The following is a 24,422-nucleotide window of genomic DNA, read 5'->3' as shown; positions in this document are numbered from 1 at the left end:
GGTATTTTACACGTAGCACAAACAGTCTCATTCCCAAGGATATTTCAATAATGGTTCTGAGCAGCTACATAATTTTTCATTAGGAGAAGATTATATGTATGTATCTGTGTCCTTATATAATATTTTTCTGCTTGGTGCATGCCTCAGCACAAAAATAAAGTACTCCTGAAAACACAAAAAGGGACACAGTGGGCAAAACAAAATGTCCAACTAGCCATATATTCTGTCTTTGATAGCAGACTCTAACAGGTGCTTAAGAAAAGAGTAACAAAAAGTCACATATCAAAACAATCTTTCCTCTTTATAGTCCCTGCTTTTAAAAATAAATATTCTTGAGACTTCCTGAGGTGGAAATTTGCATCTGGAATTTCACAATTTGACAGCATACGTGGTTTTCTGCAACTTGATTATATCTATTTCCAGTGTGTAGTGAGGTTTGTGCATGAAGTTTCTTTTTAAAGCTTCGCTGTGTCTTACTCAGAAAAACATGATGAGTGCAAATACTTCTATTTGCCAAATCTTTACTTGTATCGTCTCAGTCTTTAGATACTGTATCCTATGCTTTTGGTAATATTGGAGGAAAGCCTTTTCTCTCTTCTGGGTTAGCTCTCATTTTTTTCATGCTGTTTATATGTTTGTATTGTCATCTAATAAGAAACCTTGGGGACAGCAACTGCTCCCTTGAAAACAGTTAATGCTGCATCTTCCTCTGCTCTGTGCAAGGCAGCTCCCCCAGCTGTTTTGGTTTGTCTCCTCCCCTTTTTCTTGCGAGACTTAACAGTTCAACATGTTGTCTGGCATTGCTCGGTAGTCTGAGAAGCTGAATGGAGTCCTTATGGTTGTGGCATGCTACTTTTCTCTTGTTCTATTTTCTGAACTACAAGAACAGAGCTGTGTGATTTTTTTTTTTTTTTTTCTGCTTACCTTGGCTGTGAAATGGATTCGTTTTCAGTCCCTAAGCTGTACGTCAAAAGACATGACTTATTTCATGCTTCAAAGTGGTGGTTGCGGTCTCAACTAGTTCCCTTTTTGGGGGGCTTCTGGAAGGTACAAACTTTGCATGATTGTGCTTGTAGCAATGTAACTTCAGAGATAAATTTGTCACTCTTTGATCAAAACTATATAATTTCAATAGAAATATTCTAAAAGTGATTGGGCCAGAGTTGATTAGTAAAACATTACATTAGGACATTTCTACTAGTTTACTGCTACCAAATCTTTCATAAGGGTATCTATGTGCACCTTCTGGATGGAGACATAACAACCTAGATCTTTGAATTTAGGAGCTAACCAAAGAAGTTTTGACCTTGCGCCGTAAGAAAAGAGTTTCTCTTTGCTCTTCTGTTCGTTTGAGAGGCTTTCGTTGCGTTGTTTTTTCATTCATGTATGTCGTCATTGTATTCTGCAACTCTTGGCCCTGTATCTTAGCTAATGCTCTTGGCAATTTGAGTGGGAAGACACTCGCAACGTAGTCCCTAATCAGCTAATGGGGACTGTTACCGAATTTCAGTTTGCTTTGTTTTTACTCTACCACCAAGTGACACAGATGAATAGGTGGTCTCTACACTTTACTGCCCTGGAATAGAAATTGGTATACAAAATTATTTTAGCCTGGTTGTTTTGCAAACTACGAATAACGCTCAAGGGTGGAACAGCAATCCACCTGGTATAACAGTAGTGTTTGGGAGCATTTGGCAGTAAGTACTCCTGAGAAAACCAGAAAAAAGAACTGTAGCTTAAATATGCATGCATGCAAGAAAGGAAAGAATGTCCATATTCTTAAAGCTTGTAGTAAGGGGTATTCCTACCATTTCATGAGTAGATGAGATTAACATTGTTTAGGTGGACTTCGGTTGCATGCAAGATGTTACTTGAATTCCAAGACTTTAATTTGGAATCTGTGAAAACCATACATGCTCTCATGAAAATCTTGCCTTTAATGTTTTCTTAATCCTTTCTCAAAAACGTGTTTTAGTATCAGAAATGTAAAGTATACCTTTAAACTTTTTGAAGACTATGGCTGCTCATCTGCATTCAGTTGTACAGTGTGCAATTCTTCAGGCAATTTATTGATTAATGACTGTGATTGTAGGAGTGTTTCTGGAGAAGGACAGTGACTTTCAACTATGTTTACACATTCCTGGCTACTTTGAAACTGGAACTAAAGATAACATTCAGTATTTTGCAGAATTAGCTACTTAATATGGTTGCACAATAAAACATGCGTGTATTTAAACACTGTCAAAATGCAGTACTTCTTTGAATTCCAGCTTACTAATGTATCTCCCCCCTGCCGATGGTTTTAGTTTTTTGATTTAGTTGCAAAACATACAACTATCAAACACCATGTCTCACAGTGCAGTTCCATACCATACAGATGATTATTGCTAATGAAATATGACAGCCAGCAGAGAGACTTCAGTAAGAAAGCAATATATTTTAGATGATGTTAATTAGAAAAAAATTCCAAACTATTAGCTTTTTTTAATAGCTGTGTTTGGAGCTTTTGAGATATTCAAAAATATCTTTCCCAAAGCAACTGGATAATTATGCAGTTAAGATAATTATGATAATTAAGATAATTATCAGTTAAGATAATTATTCAGATGGTATTGTTTGGGATAAAATCTACCAACTTCTGAGTTACTCTTGTACTGTGACAGTGCCATAGTTTGTATATACTTCAGCAAATTCTGTAACTTCCCTTTAATTTACTTCCCCCCCCCTCCCTTTCTTCCCAAGGGGGCTTCACTTCTGTTGATGCTGAAGCACTATCTCACTAAGGATGTTTTCCAAGCCGGCGTTGAGGTATATCTGCGTAATCACAGCTATGGATCCACCAAGAGTGATGACTTGTGGGACAGCATGAATGAGGTATCCATCTTTGATATACTGCTCTTGTTTTTTACATATGTGTTGTGGATTTTGATTTATTCCCTTGTTCATAAAGAAAATAAGATAACACACTGCAGATAGATACTTCAGTGTTTTTGCTCGTGCCAGTTCTGAGTTCCATCATACAGATATGAAGATTCTTGTAGCTTCTAGAATTCCATTCAGTAGCATCCTAAAACCTCTTGGAAGTGGATATGCGCTACCATATCTATCGTGTGGGCACATGTCAGCACCTCTAGAGTTCTGTTGTTAGTGTGTTAGGACTGGAATAAAACTACTCATCTTAAACACAGAACCAAACTTTGCTTCTATATGAAAGCTGAATCCAAATTCCTTAGACAGTATTTACATCTTGGGATGCTCACTACTTGTGTAACTTTGTTTCAGCCATGGCCTCTGTTTCAATGAGTGGAGTTGGAATTGTAGGAAAATGGACCGTCAGGGACTATTGAGTCCAGCAGCTCTCAAATGGGAAGGAAGGCAAGAGGCTGTGTTGGAGTAAAGTGTGTGTTCTAGTCTCCCTTATAGCAATTAAATCATTAGTATTATCATGGATTAAGACATTTGGTTTCCTTTTAGGTTGTTTTCCATCTTTATTGTAATAGTAAAAATACATGATACTCAACAATTCGACTGGGTCTTCTTCCTTTTGTTCATATTATTTAGGACAAAACTGAATGTGTTTGAAAATTTCAATAATAAAAACAGCCTTTTCTTTGATCATAGATTTTGCTGTCTGTAGAGCAAAATCCATAATCCATTTCGTAAGTCTTACCTCCCAGAGAAGTTGGGAGAAGTCATAATTGGAGGGGAGATGAGAAACTTGCAGCAGCATTAAAAGAAAAATCTATAACACAGCAAATAAGCTTTCTGTCCACCTCATCTGGAAGGAAGGAGAGTGAAATAATTCTCATGTGTTTTGTCCTGCTTTCATTGAAGCCAGGAGCTGCTTTGGTGTTAAGATATGTCAATAAAATCAATTATTGCTGTGGTAAAAATATAAGCCTGTCATTTCTAATAGGATTAGTTTGATTAGCTGACTTGGAAAACTTTCTGTTTTTGAATGAAATGATTTCAGTGGCACTAACTCCAAGTTTACTCGTGTGGAGCTAGGCTCTATATAGATTAGAAACAAATCTTTCTGTCTGTCTTTGTGGCTCAAAATTTTAACACAGAAAGACTGAGATGTAAAACAGACAAGTAGACTAGATGCAGGTATCGGAATTGATTAGTTTTATGGTCTCTTTACATTCCTCTCATCTTCTTTTAGTATTATTTTTATTTCTTGGCTGATTGGCATTGACCTTATAGTGTTCCTGGTGGTTTCAAAATATACTGGGAAGGAAAGAAAAAGGTAATGATAAAGGAAAGTGAGAGGAGTTAAACTGTTCGGTATATCTTGGGCAATTTATAAAGGGGTTACATAATGTAGTTGCCTTTGATAACAAGAGTCTCATTTCGGTGACCCAGTGCAGTATATCGGAGGTGGTCAGAGGAAGAGGATTTAGCCAGATTCCGAAAACCTGCAGCTTTCAGATTTCTATAACTTCTAAACTTTTAAAGAGAATTGCTTCCCTGGAATTGAAAACCCTATTTAAGGTTGTGTGTGTGCACTTTGTGTGTGTGCACTTTGTGTGTGTGCACTTTGTGTGTGTGCACTTTGTGTGTGTGCACTTTGTGTGTGTGCACTTTGTGTGTGTGCATGTCATTCTGTATGTAAATACTGTAGTCCTTTACCATGAAGGTAAACCACACATGTTATTGTAGGCTTGGACAGGGAACTTGAATTCAATTCACTGGGCCACGAGATGCTGACGAGAGCAACTAGAGAAGGACATGGGGTGGGTTGGTACAAAAGTGTATGTAACTTGAATAATGATGTGTTAATTTCCTTATGTTCCTGTTAAGTCCACCTAAAATGCATGTTTTGTAAGTAAAAGGACATCCTGCCTTTTGAAGGTCAGATGGTCATCTCTGTTAGTAAAGTGGCAGTGATGTATAGACATTATAAAGTACATGCCTATCAGTGTGGATGCGGTTGTACACATGGTTACGAAAGGATTAGAGGGAGGTTGGGGGTTAAGCTATATAAAGGCTGGTAAGTGGGATGAAAAAAAACCCAATATGAGAGAGTATTTAATACAAAGAAGTTTAGCTCTTTGTAAAACTTCTTCATTTCAATTCAATTTCTAACATTCATAATATAATAAATATTCTCTAACCTGAAACACCCAGGTAATACCAACAAAGAAAGAGAAAAGGGCCTGGGTGGAGGGGAGAGAATGTGCACTTAACATGACTTTCTCTTCTGTAATGTTCTCTGCTCTATTTTTGCAACATACCAGTTTTACATAACTGATGTTTCCATATTTTTCTTTCCACTGCTTGGCTGGGATTCCTTCTACTTAAGAAAATAACCAAATTTACAGGCTCAGTGTCAAAGTGACTCTCTACAGGTGCTGAATCCTTCTACTACTTACCTGACAAGCTAAGAAGGGAGATTTAAAAATGGTTATTCTTCATTTGCCACCACCTTGTTATGGAGAGTGATTTTTATTTCTTTTTTAATTTAATTTTATTTATTTTTACTATCTAGATTACCAATGGGACACTAGATGTAAAAAAGTTAATGAAAACATGGATTCTGCATAAAGGATTTCCTTTAGTGACTGTTGTTCGACAAGGAAAGAACATCTCAGTACAACAGGAGAAATTTTTGTATCGTGTGGAGCCAGAAAATTGGACATCAGATGCAAGGTTATTACCTTCTTATTACTTCCTATCCATTAAAATCTATCTGCAGATTTGTGTATCTTTCTCATTTGTGTTCAGGGGATCTAGTATTTTCTCTGAAGGTAGGCAGTAATAAAGAGAATGTAGCACAGGAATACAAACATCTAATATCTGCCTTGAAAAATAACTGATGATCCTTTCCACCTGGGCAATTGGTAAAACTCGGTGGGCTTGCCTCATAAATTGAATTTATTTACATACTTTCCTGAAGCTTTTAAATTTGATGTGATGAGTTGCAGTAACTAGTAGAATGAATTGTTCTGCTTTCTTAATATCAAAAGGCGAATCTCAGGTAAAGCTTTTTCTTTTAATTTCTGGAAGTTTTGTGTGGTTAATGCGAAACTGAAAGGAGGGTGGGTTGAAGAAGTCACAGTTGCAATGGGAAATACTATGAAGAAAAAAATAGCATATGACCTGTTTTAGAGCCTCTGCTTATTTCTATCAATATTAAGTGTGCACTTTGGGCATTGCTGGATGAGAGTATAGAAGGCAGAATCAAAGCTTTCTTGGTTTAACGTTTTTAAAATAGCACTCATGCATGGTAATAGCTAAATATATGAGGGGTAATGTCCACTGTACCAAAGAATAAAGGGAGTTAGATAGGTAAACGCTGAAGAAGCAAAGATGAGGCAGTTGATAACTGCAAAACTGAATTTACTGCAGATTTGCCTAATATTATGAAACTTAACTATTTTGTAGCAAGCCGAAGTATGTAAGTTTGAATCCTTTGAGATATTATGTTTTTATTTAGCTGTTTGAAATCTTGATGGGAACTGAAATCTTAATGGGAACTGAGTCCTTTGCATCATCTTATAGAATCAGACCTGAAAGGAATTTCCCTCTTGAAATGTTGGAGTTTACAGGGTTTTGTTTTATATTTGTTGTGGGGGAAAAAAAGTGATGTGTGGTTGAAAGGTTAGGGAAGAAAAGAAGGATTGTAAGGCTTAATTATTCTTCTGTTTCTAGTGGATGTCATTTTGGGGAGTGTGTGAAAATCTTTTGAAGAGTGTTCCATGTGAGTCATTCACAGACAAGGTCCATGTCAAAACTGGAATGCATATGTATAACTTGATCTCTCTCAAAATTATATTTTTTCTTAGTAGTCAAATTCTTGTCATTACAAGACAAGCTAGCATTTACTCTTCCAGCTTGCAGTTTGCTTGAGTCTGACTTGATGGAACCAATCAGTTATGGTTTCTATTAGCATGATTTGGAATTTTAGTCGTGTACTTCAATCAACATAAATCATAAAATAAAAAAACCCTGTAAAACTTCAACCAGGCAAAACATTGGATTGAGGTGAAAAGAATATTTGCTGAATAACTTACACAGCCAGAGATTTCCTGTCCATGTGACTTCAGACAACCTACTTAGAATGTTGGGACTGAAGAAGAAGTACTAAGAAACTCTTCTACCTCCCAAAGATGGTGGGAATAAAAAAAAATAATTGTTGCATGTGCTTCACTTAGATATTGTAATGATGTGAGTTTAGTATATACTTTATCATGTTACACAGTATGTAGTAGTTCTAGTGCTATTAATATATTAAAATGCTTAAACGGGGGAAAAAAAAGTAACAAGACAAGTAGTAAGCTCTATATAATTTGTCAGTAAACATTTGCTTTCCTTTGCAGTTATCTGTGGCATATTCCTCTCACCTACATAACTAGTAACTGCAACTTTACCCATTGTACTAATGCATATTTACTGGACCGAAAGTCAGGTACGTGACTCAAAAGTAACTTGCTTTTTATAGGTTACTTATTGTTCTCGGCACACACTTAGGATATGAAGGCAAGGACATATATAATACAAAATAACTTCAGAGATTGTAACTGAGAACAATGCATTTTAGTTACTGTGGTAAGCTTGACAGCTTTAGACTTTCCATATATGCATAAGGCCAAAGCCAAATGTTGTTGGTAGTGTCATCAAACATCATCAGACAGCTGAGTGCCCGTAGCATCTTATGTACAAGTAAATGGCAGTAACTGGGACAGAAACACAGGTCTAGAATTCATAGGAGCCTGTACTCTTTGCCACGTGACAGATTGTGTGCGTGCATTGAGAAGCCTGTCCTTTGGAGAGTGGGCAGGGGGAGAGTTGCTCAGCCAGTGTACTGAAACATGAGGAACTCATTTTACTCTGATATTATTTACTTTGTTTAATAGCATAAGAAAACAGTTAATCTGGAATAGATTTAAGTTTTTGAGAATGCTATTGTGGAACTCGAAACTCCTAGACCTTTTTCACATAAACTGTGGTTTTTCTGCAGTATCCAGTTTGAATCCTAAACAGCTAACCTGTGTGGATTTTTGTTTCGGTCCTGTTTTTTCTCTTCCCAAATCGATTAATTACTATACAGTTTTACTCAGTGTTGTGCTAAAATCATGTTGGCCATCTGTATTGGACCCACTGACATCAATAAGTTTTCAGTGTTTTATTAAAGCTGATGATCTGGCTCACTGTCATACATCTGCTGCTGTATCTTTTTCTCCCCAATTAAATTTACTATTCAGTGCATTTAACTGACACAATTATATTTAACTCATAAACATATCTGCCACATCTGCTGTTTGAAATAAAGCTATACAAAATTAAAATCAAATGTTTAGTGCTGGACTTGAGATTTTTACCGTTTGCTGAGTTCACAAACTTCCAGCCATCTAAAATGACTTTGGAAGCACTACAATTAAAGTAAATAATGTCATTTTATATCATTTTGACATTGCTTTTACAAAGTCTTCAAATTATTTTTGGCCTTTGTCATTTGAGCTGAAGGTTTAGAAAGACTTTTTATGGGTTATCAGAATGGAAAAACAGAGCTGTTTAATTGTATGAATTCTTGACTTTAGTTTTACTAATAGGTAAGTAACCTGATTTCTTTAGTGTTGTTTGACCTATAAACAGCTCTGCTGGTGGTCTTGTTTGTCATGTTAATTCCTCACTCACTGTAGGAACTTGAGTGTGGAGGATGCCAGAATAGGAGAGGTTGTACAGAAGACAGTTTGGGGTGGAATGGGATTGACAGAATATTTATTAAACCTTAATCGTATTGCAGGAGCTACAGATTGACATTTTTTGATAATAGTTATATAATCAACTGAAATGAAGAATTTTGTTTCCTTTATCTCAAAGCTTCTTTTCTTGCATTTAATTGTCTTTGGAACTAGAGCATGGCCTTTCATTCACTTAATGTCATCCCAGTTTCTCTGTCATGTGTCAGTGTTTGAATATTAAGTATTCATAGCCAGGTAAGCCAGTTTATACATATAAAAGTGTCACAGGGTATTCATGTGTTGCTATATTAACTTTAATTGCTGTAATTTATCTAGGTAGCCTGTCTCATGCAGTCAAAATACTGCTGTGAATGTCTGTAAATATTTTACGTGCATGTGCACGAACGCATGCAAATATGTATGTGCCCACAAGCACAGAGTCAAACACTATTTTGTAAGTTTATAACTGAAGAACTGTATCTTAAGCCTCTGCACAAATGCAGCAATTGTATCAAATTCTAAACATCATAAAATTTTATCAAGAAACAATTAAAATTAATGTAGGTGTAGAAGTCTCACATAAGTTTTGTTCTATAGAGATTTTCGTTTCAAAATAGCACTTATTTAAGAAAAAAAACGAATTATTTCAGTAATAAATGAAATTAAAATTGGTTTTGAAGTACAATGCAGCATAGCAAAAGGTATATACTGTTCCTCTTCACCATGCTGCTTATTCACTAAATTAATTACTAAGGGCCCCAATATCTGAGTCCTAAAAGCTTTTAAAAATACTGGGTCTAAATGAAATCTAATCAATTTTACTAATTCTAAGATGACAACGGTCTTCCAAAGGTGGGAAGAGCTCAGTCTTGTAATTCAAAATTAGGCTTCAGCTGTGAAGTCTCATGAACAGCAAGCCTTAAATGTTTGGAAATCTTGTATTCAGTCAACTAAGACTATTTATTTATTTATTTATTTTTAAATTTATCTCCATTTTTTTTACAATGTTTCTTATTTTGTATTTTTATTTGGTATCCTTTAAAAAGTGAACACTGAAACAAGATTTTTATAATTTTCTTTCAGAAAGGCTTCTTTCTCCAAAGTAACTTCTTTTCCCCTGCCTGAAGGATTCCATAAAGTGGTGGTGCTTCTTCATGAATCTGAATATTCTAATGGGAAATGACTCCACCAGTGGGTTGTGGTTGTAGTTTGTTTCTCTCTCTCTCTGTCTTTCTTTTTCCTTTTTCCTTTTTTTTTTCTCCTTTTTCTCTGACCAGTTCTTCTCTATTTTTGGGTTCCTACCCTTTTTCTGAAACTTGTCTGGGACATGAGGTATGGCTACCTAAATGCTCTTAATCCTGAGACTGAGATGCATCTGTGCTCTTACTCTGACAGTCTTCTGGTTGAGTTCATTAGGAGGCAACAAGATAGGCAGCAGTGAACACAAGTTTTTCACTGATGGCAATTAGATCTTAACACAGCTAGTGGTGCCCTGCTTTTCACAAGGAACAGGTAATACAGCTTCTTGGAGAGAGCTGAGAATGATGTATTGACGTTGCTTGCCCTTCATGTGAACAGAATGTTGGTGTCCTCTGTTATATGATGGGAATACACCTGCTTATATGGCAACAGTTGTAAATAGTCACCAATATTGCCACCAAATCTGCATATATACTTCCATCACATAGCTGAGTGAATTTGTCGTGTAATTGATGCATGTTTCCTCATATGACAGAAGAAGACTTTTGAACCCTTGAAAAAGTAAACCATTGCCCACCAAAACATTCATTCAGCTCTTTCCTCATCCATACCAGAATAATATTTGGGAAAGAGAATAACGATGTGTAGGTAAAAGATGTTCTGGTCAGTCATTTCTTGCTGTTCTGGACTGAAACAAAGTATGTGTCCTGAGGCTTCCTTGCTGTTGGACTGTTGACATGTCATCTAAGGTTTGACAGTATTTTGTAGTGGACAAAGTTCCTTCCTCTTTGTGCCTGTATGTGGTGATGGCTCTTATCTCACAATTAAACTCATTCCCTTTGCCATAAGATCTTCTAGCCCTTTACCTTAGTACCGTATACATCATCTGTAGGATCTTAATAAAAAGGCAGCAGCCAAAGACTAAACAGTGTTGCAACTTAAATAGCTTCTTAGTGGGAGTCCTTCACTCAGACTTTGACCATTTTTCTTGAAGAAGGCTTTGCCTGAAAAAGCAGGCAATGGGCCACTTATGGACAACATCAGACTTGTGTTCAGCAGTTCTAAATGGAAGTTAGCTCATAGCTTGATAATGCTACAATAATCCTGCATTCTTTACTGACTTTCTGTGATTCGATCGTATCTTATCACACAGTATGGTAAGCCTCAGAAATCTGTGTCACTCAAATAGTGTTAAATGTCTAGATTTTTATGCCCCTTTGGAAGGGTGATACTTAAGACAGTGTGTGCCCATTTAATATGAAAGCTCCTACTTACGAATTTACTTCTTACTAGTAATTCAGAATTCTTTATAACTTGCTTGTTCCTGCCCTTTCCTGCCACCTACCTCTTTAGTCTGAAAGCGTGCTTTCATTTTGAAACTTTCATAGTTTAGCCCTTCTCTGAATCACCTGCTGTATTACTCAGTGAGGTCTCTATTACATATGTGAGAAGCTTAGCTGTATTGAATAAACTACAACATGTAATTGCCTTGTGTGACTCGGGTGGTAGCTGAGTTGGTTCTTGAACTGTCTTTTGTGATTGCTGCCATACTTTAAGTAAGAAAACCTAAGTAACCTGGGTTTCTGCTGAAACGTAATGCCAGCCAATGGGAAATAGGTGCTCTGATTTCATTGAACAAGTTAACTATTGTGATGGAAAATTTGCTGAGGATATAGCCATCATTGTTTAAAAATATGCTGTTGCCATATTGCAAGTGCCTTCCAATTAAAACTTAACACATCAATAAAAAGTAGTGGAAACTGTTTCTTTTTTTTTTGCTTTTTTTTTTTTTCTTTTAGTTTTTATTTCCCCTTCCTTCATCTAAAAATCACAGTGGCAAAATTAAGTTACTTAGCATACTTCCATACTTCCACAGTAGTATTTGATTAGCTAGGTTTGCCTTTTGTCTAATTGTTTTCGGTGTTAGGTTCACTGGTAGAATACAAAATAACTGGCACACCACGACTGTAGTATTATACTGCTCATTTTATTCACTATCTTGTCATGCCTGAAGTTTGATTTATCATGTTGAAATATTGATCTTGATCTCTGGAGTAATAAACTGTGGCCCATTTATTGCATACAGTCATCATGAACTAAAACTGCTCTCTCCTCGGTTTCTAGGTAGCAGAGGCTCACCTATTATAATTGTCCACTGTTGTGGCCACAAGGCGTATATGTGCCTTATTTGGTTTATAGTCCTCTGTTGTATCTTAGAGTGCATAGATAGATGCAACTAGGAGCAGACTGTGATACTGTTCATTTGGTCAGATCCAACATTGAAGGAAGAAGTACAAACCAGAATTTTGGAATCTTCACATGGAACAACATGGCCTTTCTTTCCTCATAGCAAGTGAAACTGTTCCCATAGTGGGTGGAAAAGGATTTCTTGACTCTCCAGACTCGGTCATCTTTTGGAATTGAAAGAAGAGATGCTGAATGTTTGTGTCTGCTGCTAACTTGTTCTTTCTCCATTAGCTGTCATTGAGCTTCCAGAAGAGGTGGAATGGATAAAATTCAATGTGGAAATGAGTGGTTATTACATAGTACACTACACTGAAGACTGGAAAACGCTGATTGATCTTTTGAAAAAAAATCACACTGCTCTGAGTGCTAAAGATAGAGCCAATCTGATCAACAGTATCTTCAGCCTTGCAGGGTAAGACTTTTGTTTTAGAAAACATAGTTAATGTTTAAGTTCTTTCAAAGTCAAAGAAGATCAGGCTTGGCTTCTGGAGAAGACTACTTCATGGAAGCTTTAATTCAGTCTTCCTTAGCCTATTGAAACTGCTTCCTATTCAGTAAAAATATATTTTTTAAGTTATTTCACTGATGCTTCTGTATCAATGTTAGATTTATCTCCCAGTTCTTAATTCTTAATAAGCATCCATTTCTTTGCATCACAAAGAGCACATGATAGTTTCTGTTGCCAGAAGGCAGTATCTTCTTTAGTGTCTGGTATCTGCTTAGTATACTATTCTGTACTCTGAGAGTGTCCAATCTTAGAGAAATAAGCTATTTGCCTCTAAAATTTTTACTGGCTCCCTCTCTTGGCTCCACAACCCTGGTAAGGCTGAATGTTCTGGATGGCATCTTCTATCACTGCTTCCTGTATCTAATTATCCTAATTTATGATAGATGTTTTCAGTCATCTTTTTCATAACTTAGTTACTGTTAACTTAGTGGCCATTGTTGCTATCTTCATATCAACACAAGAATATGAAAATATCTGCGTCTAAACTGTTTATGTTACTCCCTCTACTTATCTATCCTTCTCTTAATGTAATTGAGAATATTATAACTTGTACAAGATAGGTAGTATCTCTTCTGATCTTGTTTCAGGGAGCACTTTTGTTCCAGAACCCATTTTAATTGTTTGTGCTTGTTAACCTTATAGTCTAGGAAAAGAGTCTCTGGAAAAGGCCTTTGAGCTGATCAATTACCTTGAGAACGAGAGCAGCACTGCACCGCTCACTCAGGCTTTGTTTCAGATGAGTCTTATTTACAACCTCTTAGAGAAAAAGGGTGAACAACAACTGGCAGCACGAGTAATGGTATGTCTTAGTTTTTTGGTAAATCCTTGTTTGAAATAATTTGCTGTAATGTCAATTCATGGTTAAATTATCCACTTCAGTGTTGGTTGGTGACCAAATTATTCAATAATCTGGTTAAGTTGGATTTGGATTTTAGATTGTTGCCAGTCTTGCCTGCTTTTGTTAAGTAGTAATGGTCTCTTATTGAGATGCTAAATTTTCTGGATTGACTTTTGTTTTTGTTCAGTGTTTTGTAGGAACTGTAATGCAGTGGGAACCTAGTGGTGATTCGGTATTTACTACAGTGGCTATAAAGGTCAATGTAGCACAGACATAATTAATCAAAATCCATGACATTTTCAAGTACAGAGAAGAAGAGAAAATAACTCTTTTGATGTTATTTCAGAAACTCATTAAAGTGGCTGGAGTTTGTAGAGCTACTTACTTTGTATAGACACAATACAAACCTCCCAACCCCCCATTTTCTGTAAAAACTGGAAGTGCATGAATGGTTGTCATTGTCACATTGCAGTTGGGGAAACAGATTAACATCCAGTGCTACAGTCTTAGCAATGAAATAAATGTTGTAGGCTCGGTTCTTGCTATGGAAACGTCTTTCATTTTCCGTTCTGCCTCGTTATTTTGAAGCCTCCTTTCCATATTCATCCACTGGTTTAAAAAGGTGCTTGTTGATTTATATTGTAGAACATCAGCAAAGGGATTTAGTCTTGAATGAAAGTTTTTTAAAATGCCCAGATAAAATAGTGGATATTCTTGTTTATATTCTAGGTAAGGGTGGAATATAAGTGCTTAAGGAAACTTAGGAAAGAACCAAAAAGCTACAAATTACGTGCTATGAAAAGTAGGACAAGCTGTGGTTTGCCTGCAGTGTGTATTAGGTTATAATAGTTGAACTTAAATTGGCTAAACACAGCCCCTAACATAAAGCTCATACTAGCAGCCACATTAGCAAGTGTCAGCCAAGGTGTGGTAGCTGACAGGACACCTTGTTGTGTTTAGGCAAGTTACAAAGCTACAACCATGAGTGGTGGGCAGCCCATAGATAAAGGTTTGTTTGCTTTATACTAAGGTGTGTTAGCTGTGATTTGCTCAAGTTAAAAGCACGTGTAAGCAGGCAACAGTTGCAGTTACCTGAGGTAGTAAGCTGACTGTGAGTCTCAGGGACTCAGAGTGTGGACAAGTAGGTATGTTTGCTCAGAAAACACTTATTGCCTCTCTTCAGTGTGTCACAGAGGCTATGTTTTAAGCTGAGTTCAACTACTACAGTCTTTCTATGAATAGTACAAGGAGTAGTCTTCAGTTTGCATGTGCAACTCAAGGCATCAACCTGGCATATCTTTCACGTGTGTGTGGTGTCCGACATTTATGTAGGCAATAAGATATGGTATATATTAATTGGAACAGGAGGGTGAAAATCTACTATGTTGAATTTCCACAGTTTTAAAACTTCCTATTTTTTGTTTATTTTGTATATGAAAAATTTTCTTGAAGAATTAGATTCTTATCCTGTTGCTAATCGTATTTCCTCCTTTAGCATAGAATAGAAAGTCTGCTTGGAAATAAAATTGATCAACAAACTTGGACTGATGATGGGACCCTGTCTGAACGAGAGCTGCGGTCAACACTGCTGGCTTTTGCCTGCACTCACAATATGAGAAACTGTAGAACAACTGCCGCTGAGATGTTTAAGAAGTGGATGAGTTCTAATGGCACAACAAGGTACCGCAAAAATTAGCCTGATGCTACTTTTATCTATTTTCCTGTTGCCTCGCATGTTTTGAACAAAGATCTAAATATTGATAGAGCACTTCATTCTGTGTCTTTTACTGTTCCTCATCTAAAAGTAATTGCTGTTTCGAGATGAGAGGGAAAACTGTACTAGAATTTAAAACTTTGTCTGCAGTCTTATTGGATGTGACTGCGAGACCGGCCACAAATTGCTTCCATCTGCATTTCCTAAGCTGCATGCTCAAGGAGAATTACTTTGTAGCAGCATCAAAGTTAACCTTTTTATCTTGCAGAACTCACTCTGCTCTGGGTTCACGTAGGTTTTGTGCCACAGAAAATGATTCAGATTCTTGTACCATTTACTGTGCTTTCATGTGACTAATGTAATTTTCTTTTTCCCTATGAGTTAAAATACTAGAATGGCATGAATTCCTGTGTCCAGCAAACTTATTGTTGCTACAGAATTAAATTGCTCTGAGAGGCATCTCTTCCAGTATTTCTACCTAACTTCTTTTACTTTGTGACTTCTTCCTTTCTTTCTGAGATAGTGTTTTTTGTCTCCCCACACACACATGCTTTTTTTCTTTTTCCTCCCCACCCCTGCCCTGTTTTTCCCTGTAGTCTGCCTAGTGATGTTATGAAAGCCATATTTGCGACTGGAGCCAAAACTGATGATGGCTGGGAATTCCTCTTAAAGATGTACTCCTCTTCAGTTTCTGAAGCAGAAAAGAAGAAAATGATTGAAGCTTTGGCCAGCACAGATGATGTCAGAAAGCTGATCTGGTATGAAACAGCCAAAAAGTTATATACTATGTAAATTTAAAGTGTTAAAAATCTTTGAAAGAATGGATTGTAGTCTTTGCTGTTGCAGAATAAAATTCTGAATGTTAAAGAAAACCTAGCTAGATGTTTTGTACAGGTTTCCATAAACATCAAGAGTCTGATGTTTACCCTTACAAACGATTTATGTAACAGAGTAATTCAAAAAGTCAAATTCTGACACGGTTTGGAACACACAAAGAGAAAAGCGCAATCGGATGTAAAAGCTTTGTATTGCCGGAATGGTAACACAGTTGCAGATTGTTCTATTGAGTCTTCAGAAATTGGTATGTCTCTATAACCAGGACAGTAAGTAGGATTTTTTTTTTTCCCCTTTGGATGAAATTTTGGCTTTGTGTTCTGCTCAAATACCTGTCATAGCTCAAATATCTGTCATAAAACCAAATCTCAGTGCTACAGAGAGGACACCAGAAGTGTCCTGGTGGGTGATTCTTGTTATAGCTTTCCTCTCTTGACTTCTCCATGAATTATATTTTCTCAATAAGCTGTGAGAATTTACTGCATCTTTTCAAAAAACAATGAAAATTCAGATACTTGGCTTAGAGCTAAGACTGTTCTGATACTTGGAGACTCAAGGTAAATGAGTATAGTGGGTATAAATTGGAGCATCAGTATACTCCAGAAGTAGTTAGATATTTGGTCTATTACAGAATCTTCTTTTAATTCAGGAGTATCGGGAGAATCATATGAAGTCATGAATGAATTGGGGGTGGTTTGGTTTTGTTTTTTCTTGTCCCTTTTCATAGCTTTGTCTTTTAGGTTAATGCAGAACAGCCTGGAGGGCGAAATCATCAGGGCACAGGGGCTTTCACATATCATAACAACTGTTAGCCAGAGTTTGCCTGGATATTTGCTGGCCTGGGACTTTGTTAAAGAGAACTGGGAAAAGCTTACACGAAAGTAAGATTTTTTTGATGGAGCTGAAACTTCACACTCACAATGGCAAAAGGACCTGTTTCTTTTAAATGCAAAATAATAAATAGTTTCATATAAGAAGACTTGGATTAAGATTTTCAAGCCTGTTTTCAAATATGATTTTTTCAGAAAGAACTTGGAATATAAACTTTGTAGTATTTTACTATTAGTTGATGGGACTTTGGTGCCTGAGCCTTATACTCGCTTTAGAAAATCTTGATTTGAATTCCTGTTAAAAGGATGGCTGTCTCTGAGACAATTGTTGTGGATGCAGAATTTATGTGGATCAAATGCATTCAAAGCAGATCCATGGAGTTCACTCAGCATGCATTTCTTCTCTATAGCAATTCTAAAACCAAACAACAAGAAAATCCCTCTTGCGTTAGAAATAATGTTCTCCTTAATTGGCCTTGCTGGCTACCCAGCAGGAGAGCTGGCCTGTGAGTCTTCAAAAAGCTAACAGTTTTTGGAAAGCTTGTATTCTGAGTCTTAATTTTGATTTGGAATAGCTTAATGTTGCTTCAAAAAAACAAACAAACAAAAAACACTTCTGCTGTATGAAGATTACTGTTCTAGCAAGCTTTTAATAATCAGTATGACAAAATTACTGTTCTTGAAATGAAATCTGGGGGTGAATTTGATTGTTGTAAAGTTTTGAAATACATACCACAAATACAGGTTTTGATATTCAGTATGGGGTGTCTTCAACCCTTCACTTTTGGAGCTGGGGTAGAAGTTTGAAAAATTTGCATGTCTTTAGCTCTAAAGCTCAATTTTTAGAGGTGTTAAGGCTCTTCAGGCTTGGGCTTCTAAAAACTTGTATCTCTTTCAAAAATGAGTTGTGCAAACTTACTCAAATGCTTTTAATAATTTTCAACTCTAAAACAAGAAAGTGAGAGTAAGAATGTGTACATGTTCTGAACTTGCATCTTAAAGTGTCTCCTAGGTGTTTTCTTCTGTGTTTGTGTTTCAGGTTTCACCTAGGCTCATACGCTATCCAGAATATTGTTAGTTGGTCAACTTGTCAGTTTTCAACAAAGGCACATCTACTTGAGGTTGGTGGCATAAACTATCAGAAAGTGTTACTAGTGCCAATGCTGTGCATTTCAATTAATTGGGGAATGAGGAAAATGCATATCTTTACCATCTTTAGGGCCTTTTCACAAGTATATACAGCTATGGCTATCGTTTTTTCACAGATGGGAAATATATCCATAAGCTTTTTGGAGGTTACATGTTGAACTTGTGGCAGAGTTGGGTATATTTGTTTTGGTTTCCTGTTCACTAGAACAGTTTCCCATCATAGAGATAATGAGTTTTGGGCATAGATTTTGTAAACAAGCTATGCTTTCTGTATCTCTGGAATCTGATGGTGGGCTATAAATGTTGCTGTACTTTATTTTGACTGTCAACGATCTCAAGGAGCTGTTATGGCAGTTGAGGATCAGTTAAAATCTGTGGTACTTCAGCAATCTCTGTCTCTCCTCTGTGTCCCCCCACTTCTCAAGGGTCAGTGAGGTTCAGGAGTCAATAATGGTCTGTGGTTTAGCCTAATGTTCTCACTCAGGTAATTTTGTTATTGCTGCAGTTTCCGTGAAAGGTGATTTTGTATCTTAGGAATCCCACCACTACTACATAGATATGTGATTCCCCATTTTCTGCATGCACTTGTAACCTTTGCTTTTGAAACTACAGTATTTGTGTGGCCTACGTTGATTTAACTGAAACTTGTTTTTTCTTTCTTGTTGTGCAGGTGAAGACATTTTTTGAGTCAAGATCAGAGGAGATTTCTCAACTGCGTTGTGTAAAAGAGGCAATTGATACAATTCAGCTCAATATCCAATGGATGGAGAGGAACTTAGCAAAACTACAAGAATGGCTGTAGCGAACGAACATAATGCTGTGGTTTTTCAGCCATTCAGTAAATTTGCGGACTGTTGCTCTGTTACTTTTGCAAAAGCCAAGGTGAAACCAGGCATCGCTGCAACATTGTTTGCACTATTAGGGAGTCTAGATAGCTCAGGGCACATCTCACGTACGTTTTGTTCTTCTTTGGAGCATTTATGGGCAGGATGTAAGTATTTATTCTGAAACTGTTTTCATCTATAGACCAAACATCTGCATAATGATGATATATAATTTTATATTTGAAATGTATGCCCTTTCATTTGGAGTCATGTTCTAGTTTTTCAACAGTGGATAAATACTGACAGAGGCAGAAAAAAAGGAAGATTTACCATGCGAACTGTTTGTTCTTTGCAGACTGCTGGTTGAGCAGTAGGGTTTTTAATGCAAAAATGTAAGTAGTTTTCACATTTGTAGATACAGTAGCTGTTGTGGAAAAAAAAATCATACTTTAAATATTTAAGTATTAATGGATCTCATAGGGTACACCAGTTTGAGGGGAAATAAATAAGTTTCAGATTTGCTTCAAATTTTGATTTTCAAAATGTTCTCTAGAACTTACACAAATCATAAAGAGTAATATAACATTCTAATAATATGCACTTTCGTCTGTAAAGTGGCTGAGTATTAATATTACATATGGAAAAGTAAAAAGCCAAACGGCAAAAAAAAAATGTTTTAGAGATGGGAGTTCCAGAAGCACCTATGTGACCCTGGAATTTTTACTCTGAATTCATTAGACATTTTTGAGAATCTTTAATCATTATATTGTAATTAATGTTGCTGTATTGATCTCTTTGAGCAATAGCAGAAATTTGCTATGGGAAGTTGCTCCAGGCTGGTTCATCTGTTAGACTGACTACTGACTTGTCCACTCTTGACTACTGATTTTTAATTTCATCACTTGTTGTAGAGAGCCAGCAATTAGTAGATGTGTATCAGCCACTGAATTTAGGTAAGCTTCTGCTTTTTCCCCTGCCTGTTAGCTCCCATGTCACTGGTATAAGTTGTGTGCATTGCTTATTTTGTATAACATAGCATTAGGAAAGCTTATCATTTTGATTTAATGATATATTCTTCTACTGTTGTGAAAAACCCCAGGGGACAAGTCTTCAAACTGTTCTAAAGAAACGGATCTAAAACTAGAGGCGCCACATTAAAAAGGCAAAATATCCACAGTACAATCTACCTCTCTAAAACAGTTAACAAGGCCATTTCTGAGGCATAGCATATACATACAACCTATGCAAGAAAAAACATACCTGTTTATCTGAAAATCTGATTTTTTAAAAATGTTCATTTCATTACAGATGCACCTCTTGTGGATTTATGCATGCATTTAAACCTGTTTTACCTTATCACAGTTCTATTATGTGATCAGTTTTAAACCGGTATAAAAGCACTGACAGTTAAAAGTTGAGCTTTTTGAACTAGGTGGATTTAATTTCAGCCAGTATAAATTCTGAAGAAGGCAGTAGTTTGAATCAAAGTTAAATCATTGGACTTAAAAATTTGCCGGAGGGTAACTTAAAATGTGTAATTTCATTTATGAAACTGCAGCATTGGCCATTCATTTGATTAGCAAAAATTGTCAGCTATGATCACTTAAGCCATGCCACACTATTCCCCTCTTTTCTGAATATCTGTCAGAAGTCCTGGGAAACAAAAACTTCTCAGTTTGTCACCAGCTTTGATTTTGATGACTTTGTCACAAAATCATCAGAAATAATGTTAGCCCTTGAGAGTGTCTTGTTTGCCAAAAAAGTCCAGAAATGAACACATTTTGCATGCACTGAAGAAGGAATCGGCTGTGTAAGTGCTGAAAGTAGATCATACTTCCTTAACAGTTATGGAATTAGAATTTTAATTAATTTTTTTCTTGGATTATTTGTAACAACTGCTATGTGTTGTGCTTTTCTTTTCCTTTCCTTTTTTAACCCTTGAACTCTCTGCATAACTGTCTTAGTTCCATCTTTGTGTGTGTGTGTACATAGTTTGTGTGCATTTTTCTTTACAGTCACTTCATGCTAAATGACAGTAGTAAACTTGCACTTTCCTATCTCCTTACACGTGTTTTACCTCATCCCTGCCTGCAGTACTGAGGTATATAAATTTCAAAGAGACTGGAAAAAGATCCCATCCTTCTCCTGTTTTCAACTGTGGGATTAAAAATGTACCATTTTGTTCAAAAGATTTATTGATAACGAACTCTTTGCAAGGAAATAACATGCAGCTGAGTTTTAGACAGCAGATACTAAAAAATGTTTTGAAATTTGGGAGGTTTGGGTGTGTTTTTTGTTGTAGTGTGGGGAGTTTTTTTGTTTTTTAATCCAGTAATTTTTAAGTAACCTTTTTGGTATATAAATGATGTTGCAGTTTTTTCAGTATCAGTTGTAGAGGGCTTTTTAATTATTTTTCTGCCATGGAGTCTCTGAACTTCTAATTCTCTATAATAAGAGTTATACTGGAGTCTTTCTTTCATGAGAAATGCTTAAATATACTCCTCCACTTTTGAGTTCATTACGAACTGAGAAAGACTGAGGCTTAGACTAAGGCCTAAGCAATGAATTGTCCTTTAGAGCCATAGCTGTCATGCCTTTTACTGGGAAGGAATGAAATCTTATCAGTTTTTTTTTAGGTTTTCTCTGTCTTCCAGACAAAAGAAAAATGTATATTGTAGCCAACAGCACCTCTTTACATAATTTTCATAGTATTTTCTAGTTAAAACTTAGAGAACCAGTGTTTGTGTACATCTTAGGCCACTGTTGCTTTAAAGTAGAAGAGCTTTCCAGTAAAAAGCTTTGGGTTTAAATGCTGCTAGCTTTGAATCACCTGCTTCAATGTGAGATGATTTTGGTTAATAAATTGGAGCTATACAGCTTATATTCAGTCAGACTTCATAAATTACTGTCTTCAAAGCCATTATGCACTGGTTGTCTTGTTACTGTTCAGCATCCTCTGTTTATAAATAAACCACTTGTAATTTTTAAGAACTGACTGTGGTGATAAATATACCTGTAATAGCTCATCTATTTTTTACTTCTATGCAACTTTTTCACTCTTTCCTATGTGCAATTAGCCTACCGGTAAAAATGTAAGCAAGTAATTAAGTTCTGAGCTCAGTCCCTGGAAAAAGGAGCGATCTCTCCACAACTCACCTTTAATTTTTATTAAGAGATGGAAAAAGTGCAGCTAACTTACGATGTTTTCTGAACTTGCATGAGACTTCTGAGACATGAAAAGATGGTAACATATGGAGTGAAGGAGTTTAGAATAGGTTAAGTGTTTCTATGTAAACTGATTGTACCTGTGTACGGGTTGGACCAATGTACCAAGCTCATTGTGCCTTATGGCTTGTAATTAAAGTGATATGCCAGATAGTATGCTAGAATAAGCGTCCTACTTTTCTGCAGGAGCCAACTGAGGCCTTGTTTTTAAATTGACAAGTTTAACATTTCAGCCCAACATAACAGCCCAAAGATGTTATTTAGGATATTTGTCCTTAGAAGTTGGAGACTTTGCTTCTCAGAGCATGTGAAACTGTTCACCTCCCTGCTAATGGGAAAGCAGAAGAGAGTTGCTAATGGGGCTTTCTTGTCATACAAACAGTTCCACGTATATGTGAATCTGTGTTGATGGATGGGGCATGGCAGAAGCAGAATACTGAGCGACGATGGCTTTCGTTGCTTCCTATAAATATGATGTAAACTGTACTTCAGCATAGATCTTCCAATTACTGAACTACTGAAGCAAGACTATGTAAGCTTTCCTGAAATGTTGCATCTCCTCCCAGGCACTGCATTGCTGTCAAACTCATTCTTTTTAAATTAATCTTGAAAATTTCCCCTTATCCACATCTCTCCTAGACTGGCAATGTGCTAGTTTGCTAGAGACCTTGTTTGGACTGTGGACTGTCATGTCTGATTGACTGTCTGATTTAGCAGTTAGAAGGCATAGGAAGATGTTGTTTGCCGTAGAAATGAGAACTTTGGAGATCTTGCAGCATCTAAGAGGGTTGATTTTGAACATACAATGTAAGAATGCGCTACAAGAAACCTAATCTTGGAATTAATTATTTTCTCTTTGTGGCCAAGTACTGTAGGAAAGGTTTTTTTGTTTGCTTGGGGGGTGGGAGGGGTGCAAATACTGCTTTGTGACTCTGTATCTTTCACCTGTTCACCGTTTGGAACATTCCTTTTTCTGACAAATTGGATCCTCCTTCCTTTGCTTTGCTGGAAGATGGTATCTTTCAATGCACTCTGAAGTTTAAAATAGTGCTGCTTCAGTGACCATTCTCACTTACATGCACTTGATTCAGTCATTTACATTTTAGCTTTTCCCGCATGTTCCTGCATCATGTGTCATGTAGTCCAGTTGATTCGCCACACGGTAAATATTTTACATTTAGAATGAAGTGCTTGTGTAAACTTATTTTTAATAGTAATGTTATTTATGTTTATCACTTTTATCAAGATGCTACTAAATGTTCAAAGATTTTTGTTACTTTTTTAAGGCATAGTTTCACAGGATTTCTAGAAAGAAATAAAATGGAGACATTATTTACTACATTAAACTCTCGGGTCATATTGCTAAAGAATTTAAATCTCTAGTTTTGCTATGTTACTTAAACCTGCTGCTGTTGTAGAAGTACAGACTCTTATATGTGAGCATTTAGCTTTGATCAAGATTGAAAGGCAGGCATCTTTTTTGAGTTAGTCATGGTGGTCTTTAACAAATTACTGTAAAATCTAAAATATCTAGTTTTATAAAAATATAGTAGCTTGAATGGATTAAAATATGGTCTAATTTGAACTGAGTTCTTAAAAATGAAGTACAGATTTTTCTATTCCAAGATTTGGAGAATGGGGTAGTTTGAATATATAGCATAAAATAAATAAATTTTTGCAGTGAGAAATGAGCCCTGTCTTAGTTAAGTGTAGGTTAAGTTAGGTATCCCTGAAGAAAACCTTGCAAGTTAGTTTGGAAATGTTATATATTGTAGGTACTTGTAAAGGGTCATGCTTTGCATTTTAAGCACTGTAGAAATATTCAAGACAATGTAAATTCACATGTCTCAATGGTGGGTGGTGAAATTCCAGGTTGTAAAATACTTGCCTTTAGGGGGAGGGGTTTTGAATATTGTGTGTGTGTGTGTGTACATAGCTATATAAATATATATGTATATATATAATATGCAGATATGTCCTTTTCACTTGTAAAGGGAGAAGAAGCTTATTTTCTTTATAGTTCAGAGAAAGATAACCAGCACTGATTTGAAAGGCGTGTGTACTGCAAACACTATTGCTTTTTGTGAGATGGAAATAAAGTATTTAAATATAAGTTTTTCTTTGTGTTGTTGTTTTTCTTTTTGTTATGCCATAAGAGTGTTTCCACAGGCTAAAAAAGACGACAACATTTTTTGAACTTTCAAACAATCTGAGTTGAGACCCAAACTTAGAAAATCTGCAGGAGCAGATTTTCTGACTGAGGATGGTGAAGCATTGCAAGGGATCGTGGGGTCACACTGTCGGTCGTCCAGTGTATCACAGGCCCGTATGTTTTGATCATTACCCCGTACTGAGTCTAGTAATTT

General features: G+C 36.3%; 1 protein-coding gene across 2 annotated transcripts in view; it reads left to right on the top strand.

Moving 5' to 3' along the window:
• Positions 1-24,169, top strand: part of LNPEP (leucyl and cystinyl aminopeptidase) — a 66,234-nt gene extending 42,065 nt beyond the window's left edge. For both annotated transcript variants that reach the window (XM_067316660.1, XM_067316662.1), the window contains 10 exons: positions 2,743-2,874; positions 5,492-5,652; positions 7,323-7,411; positions 12,366-12,546; positions 13,285-13,441; positions 14,976-15,160; positions 15,791-15,952; positions 16,769-16,909; positions 17,898-17,979; positions 18,678-24,169. In XM_067316660.1, coding sequence (XP_067172761.1) covers positions 2,743-2,874; positions 5,492-5,652; positions 7,323-7,411; positions 12,366-12,546; positions 13,285-13,441; positions 14,976-15,160; positions 15,791-15,952; positions 16,769-16,909; positions 17,898-17,979; positions 18,678-18,809 — 1,422 coding nt within the window. In that variant the 3' untranslated portion in view covers positions 18,810-24,169. The remainder of the gene's footprint in view (positions 1-2,742; positions 2,875-5,491; positions 5,653-7,322; positions 7,412-12,365; positions 12,547-13,284; positions 13,442-14,975; positions 15,161-15,790; positions 15,953-16,768; positions 16,910-17,897; positions 17,980-18,677) is intronic.
• Positions 24,170-24,422: the final 253 nt, after the last annotated feature.

Source organism: Apteryx mantelli, chromosome Z, assembly GCF_036417845.1.
Source record: "Apteryx mantelli isolate bAptMan1 chromosome Z, bAptMan1.hap1, whole genome shotgun sequence".
Taxonomy (NCBI): domain Eukaryota; kingdom Metazoa; phylum Chordata; class Aves; order Apterygiformes; family Apterygidae; genus Apteryx; species Apteryx mantelli.
This window is presented reverse-complemented; position numbering and strand designations above follow the sequence as displayed.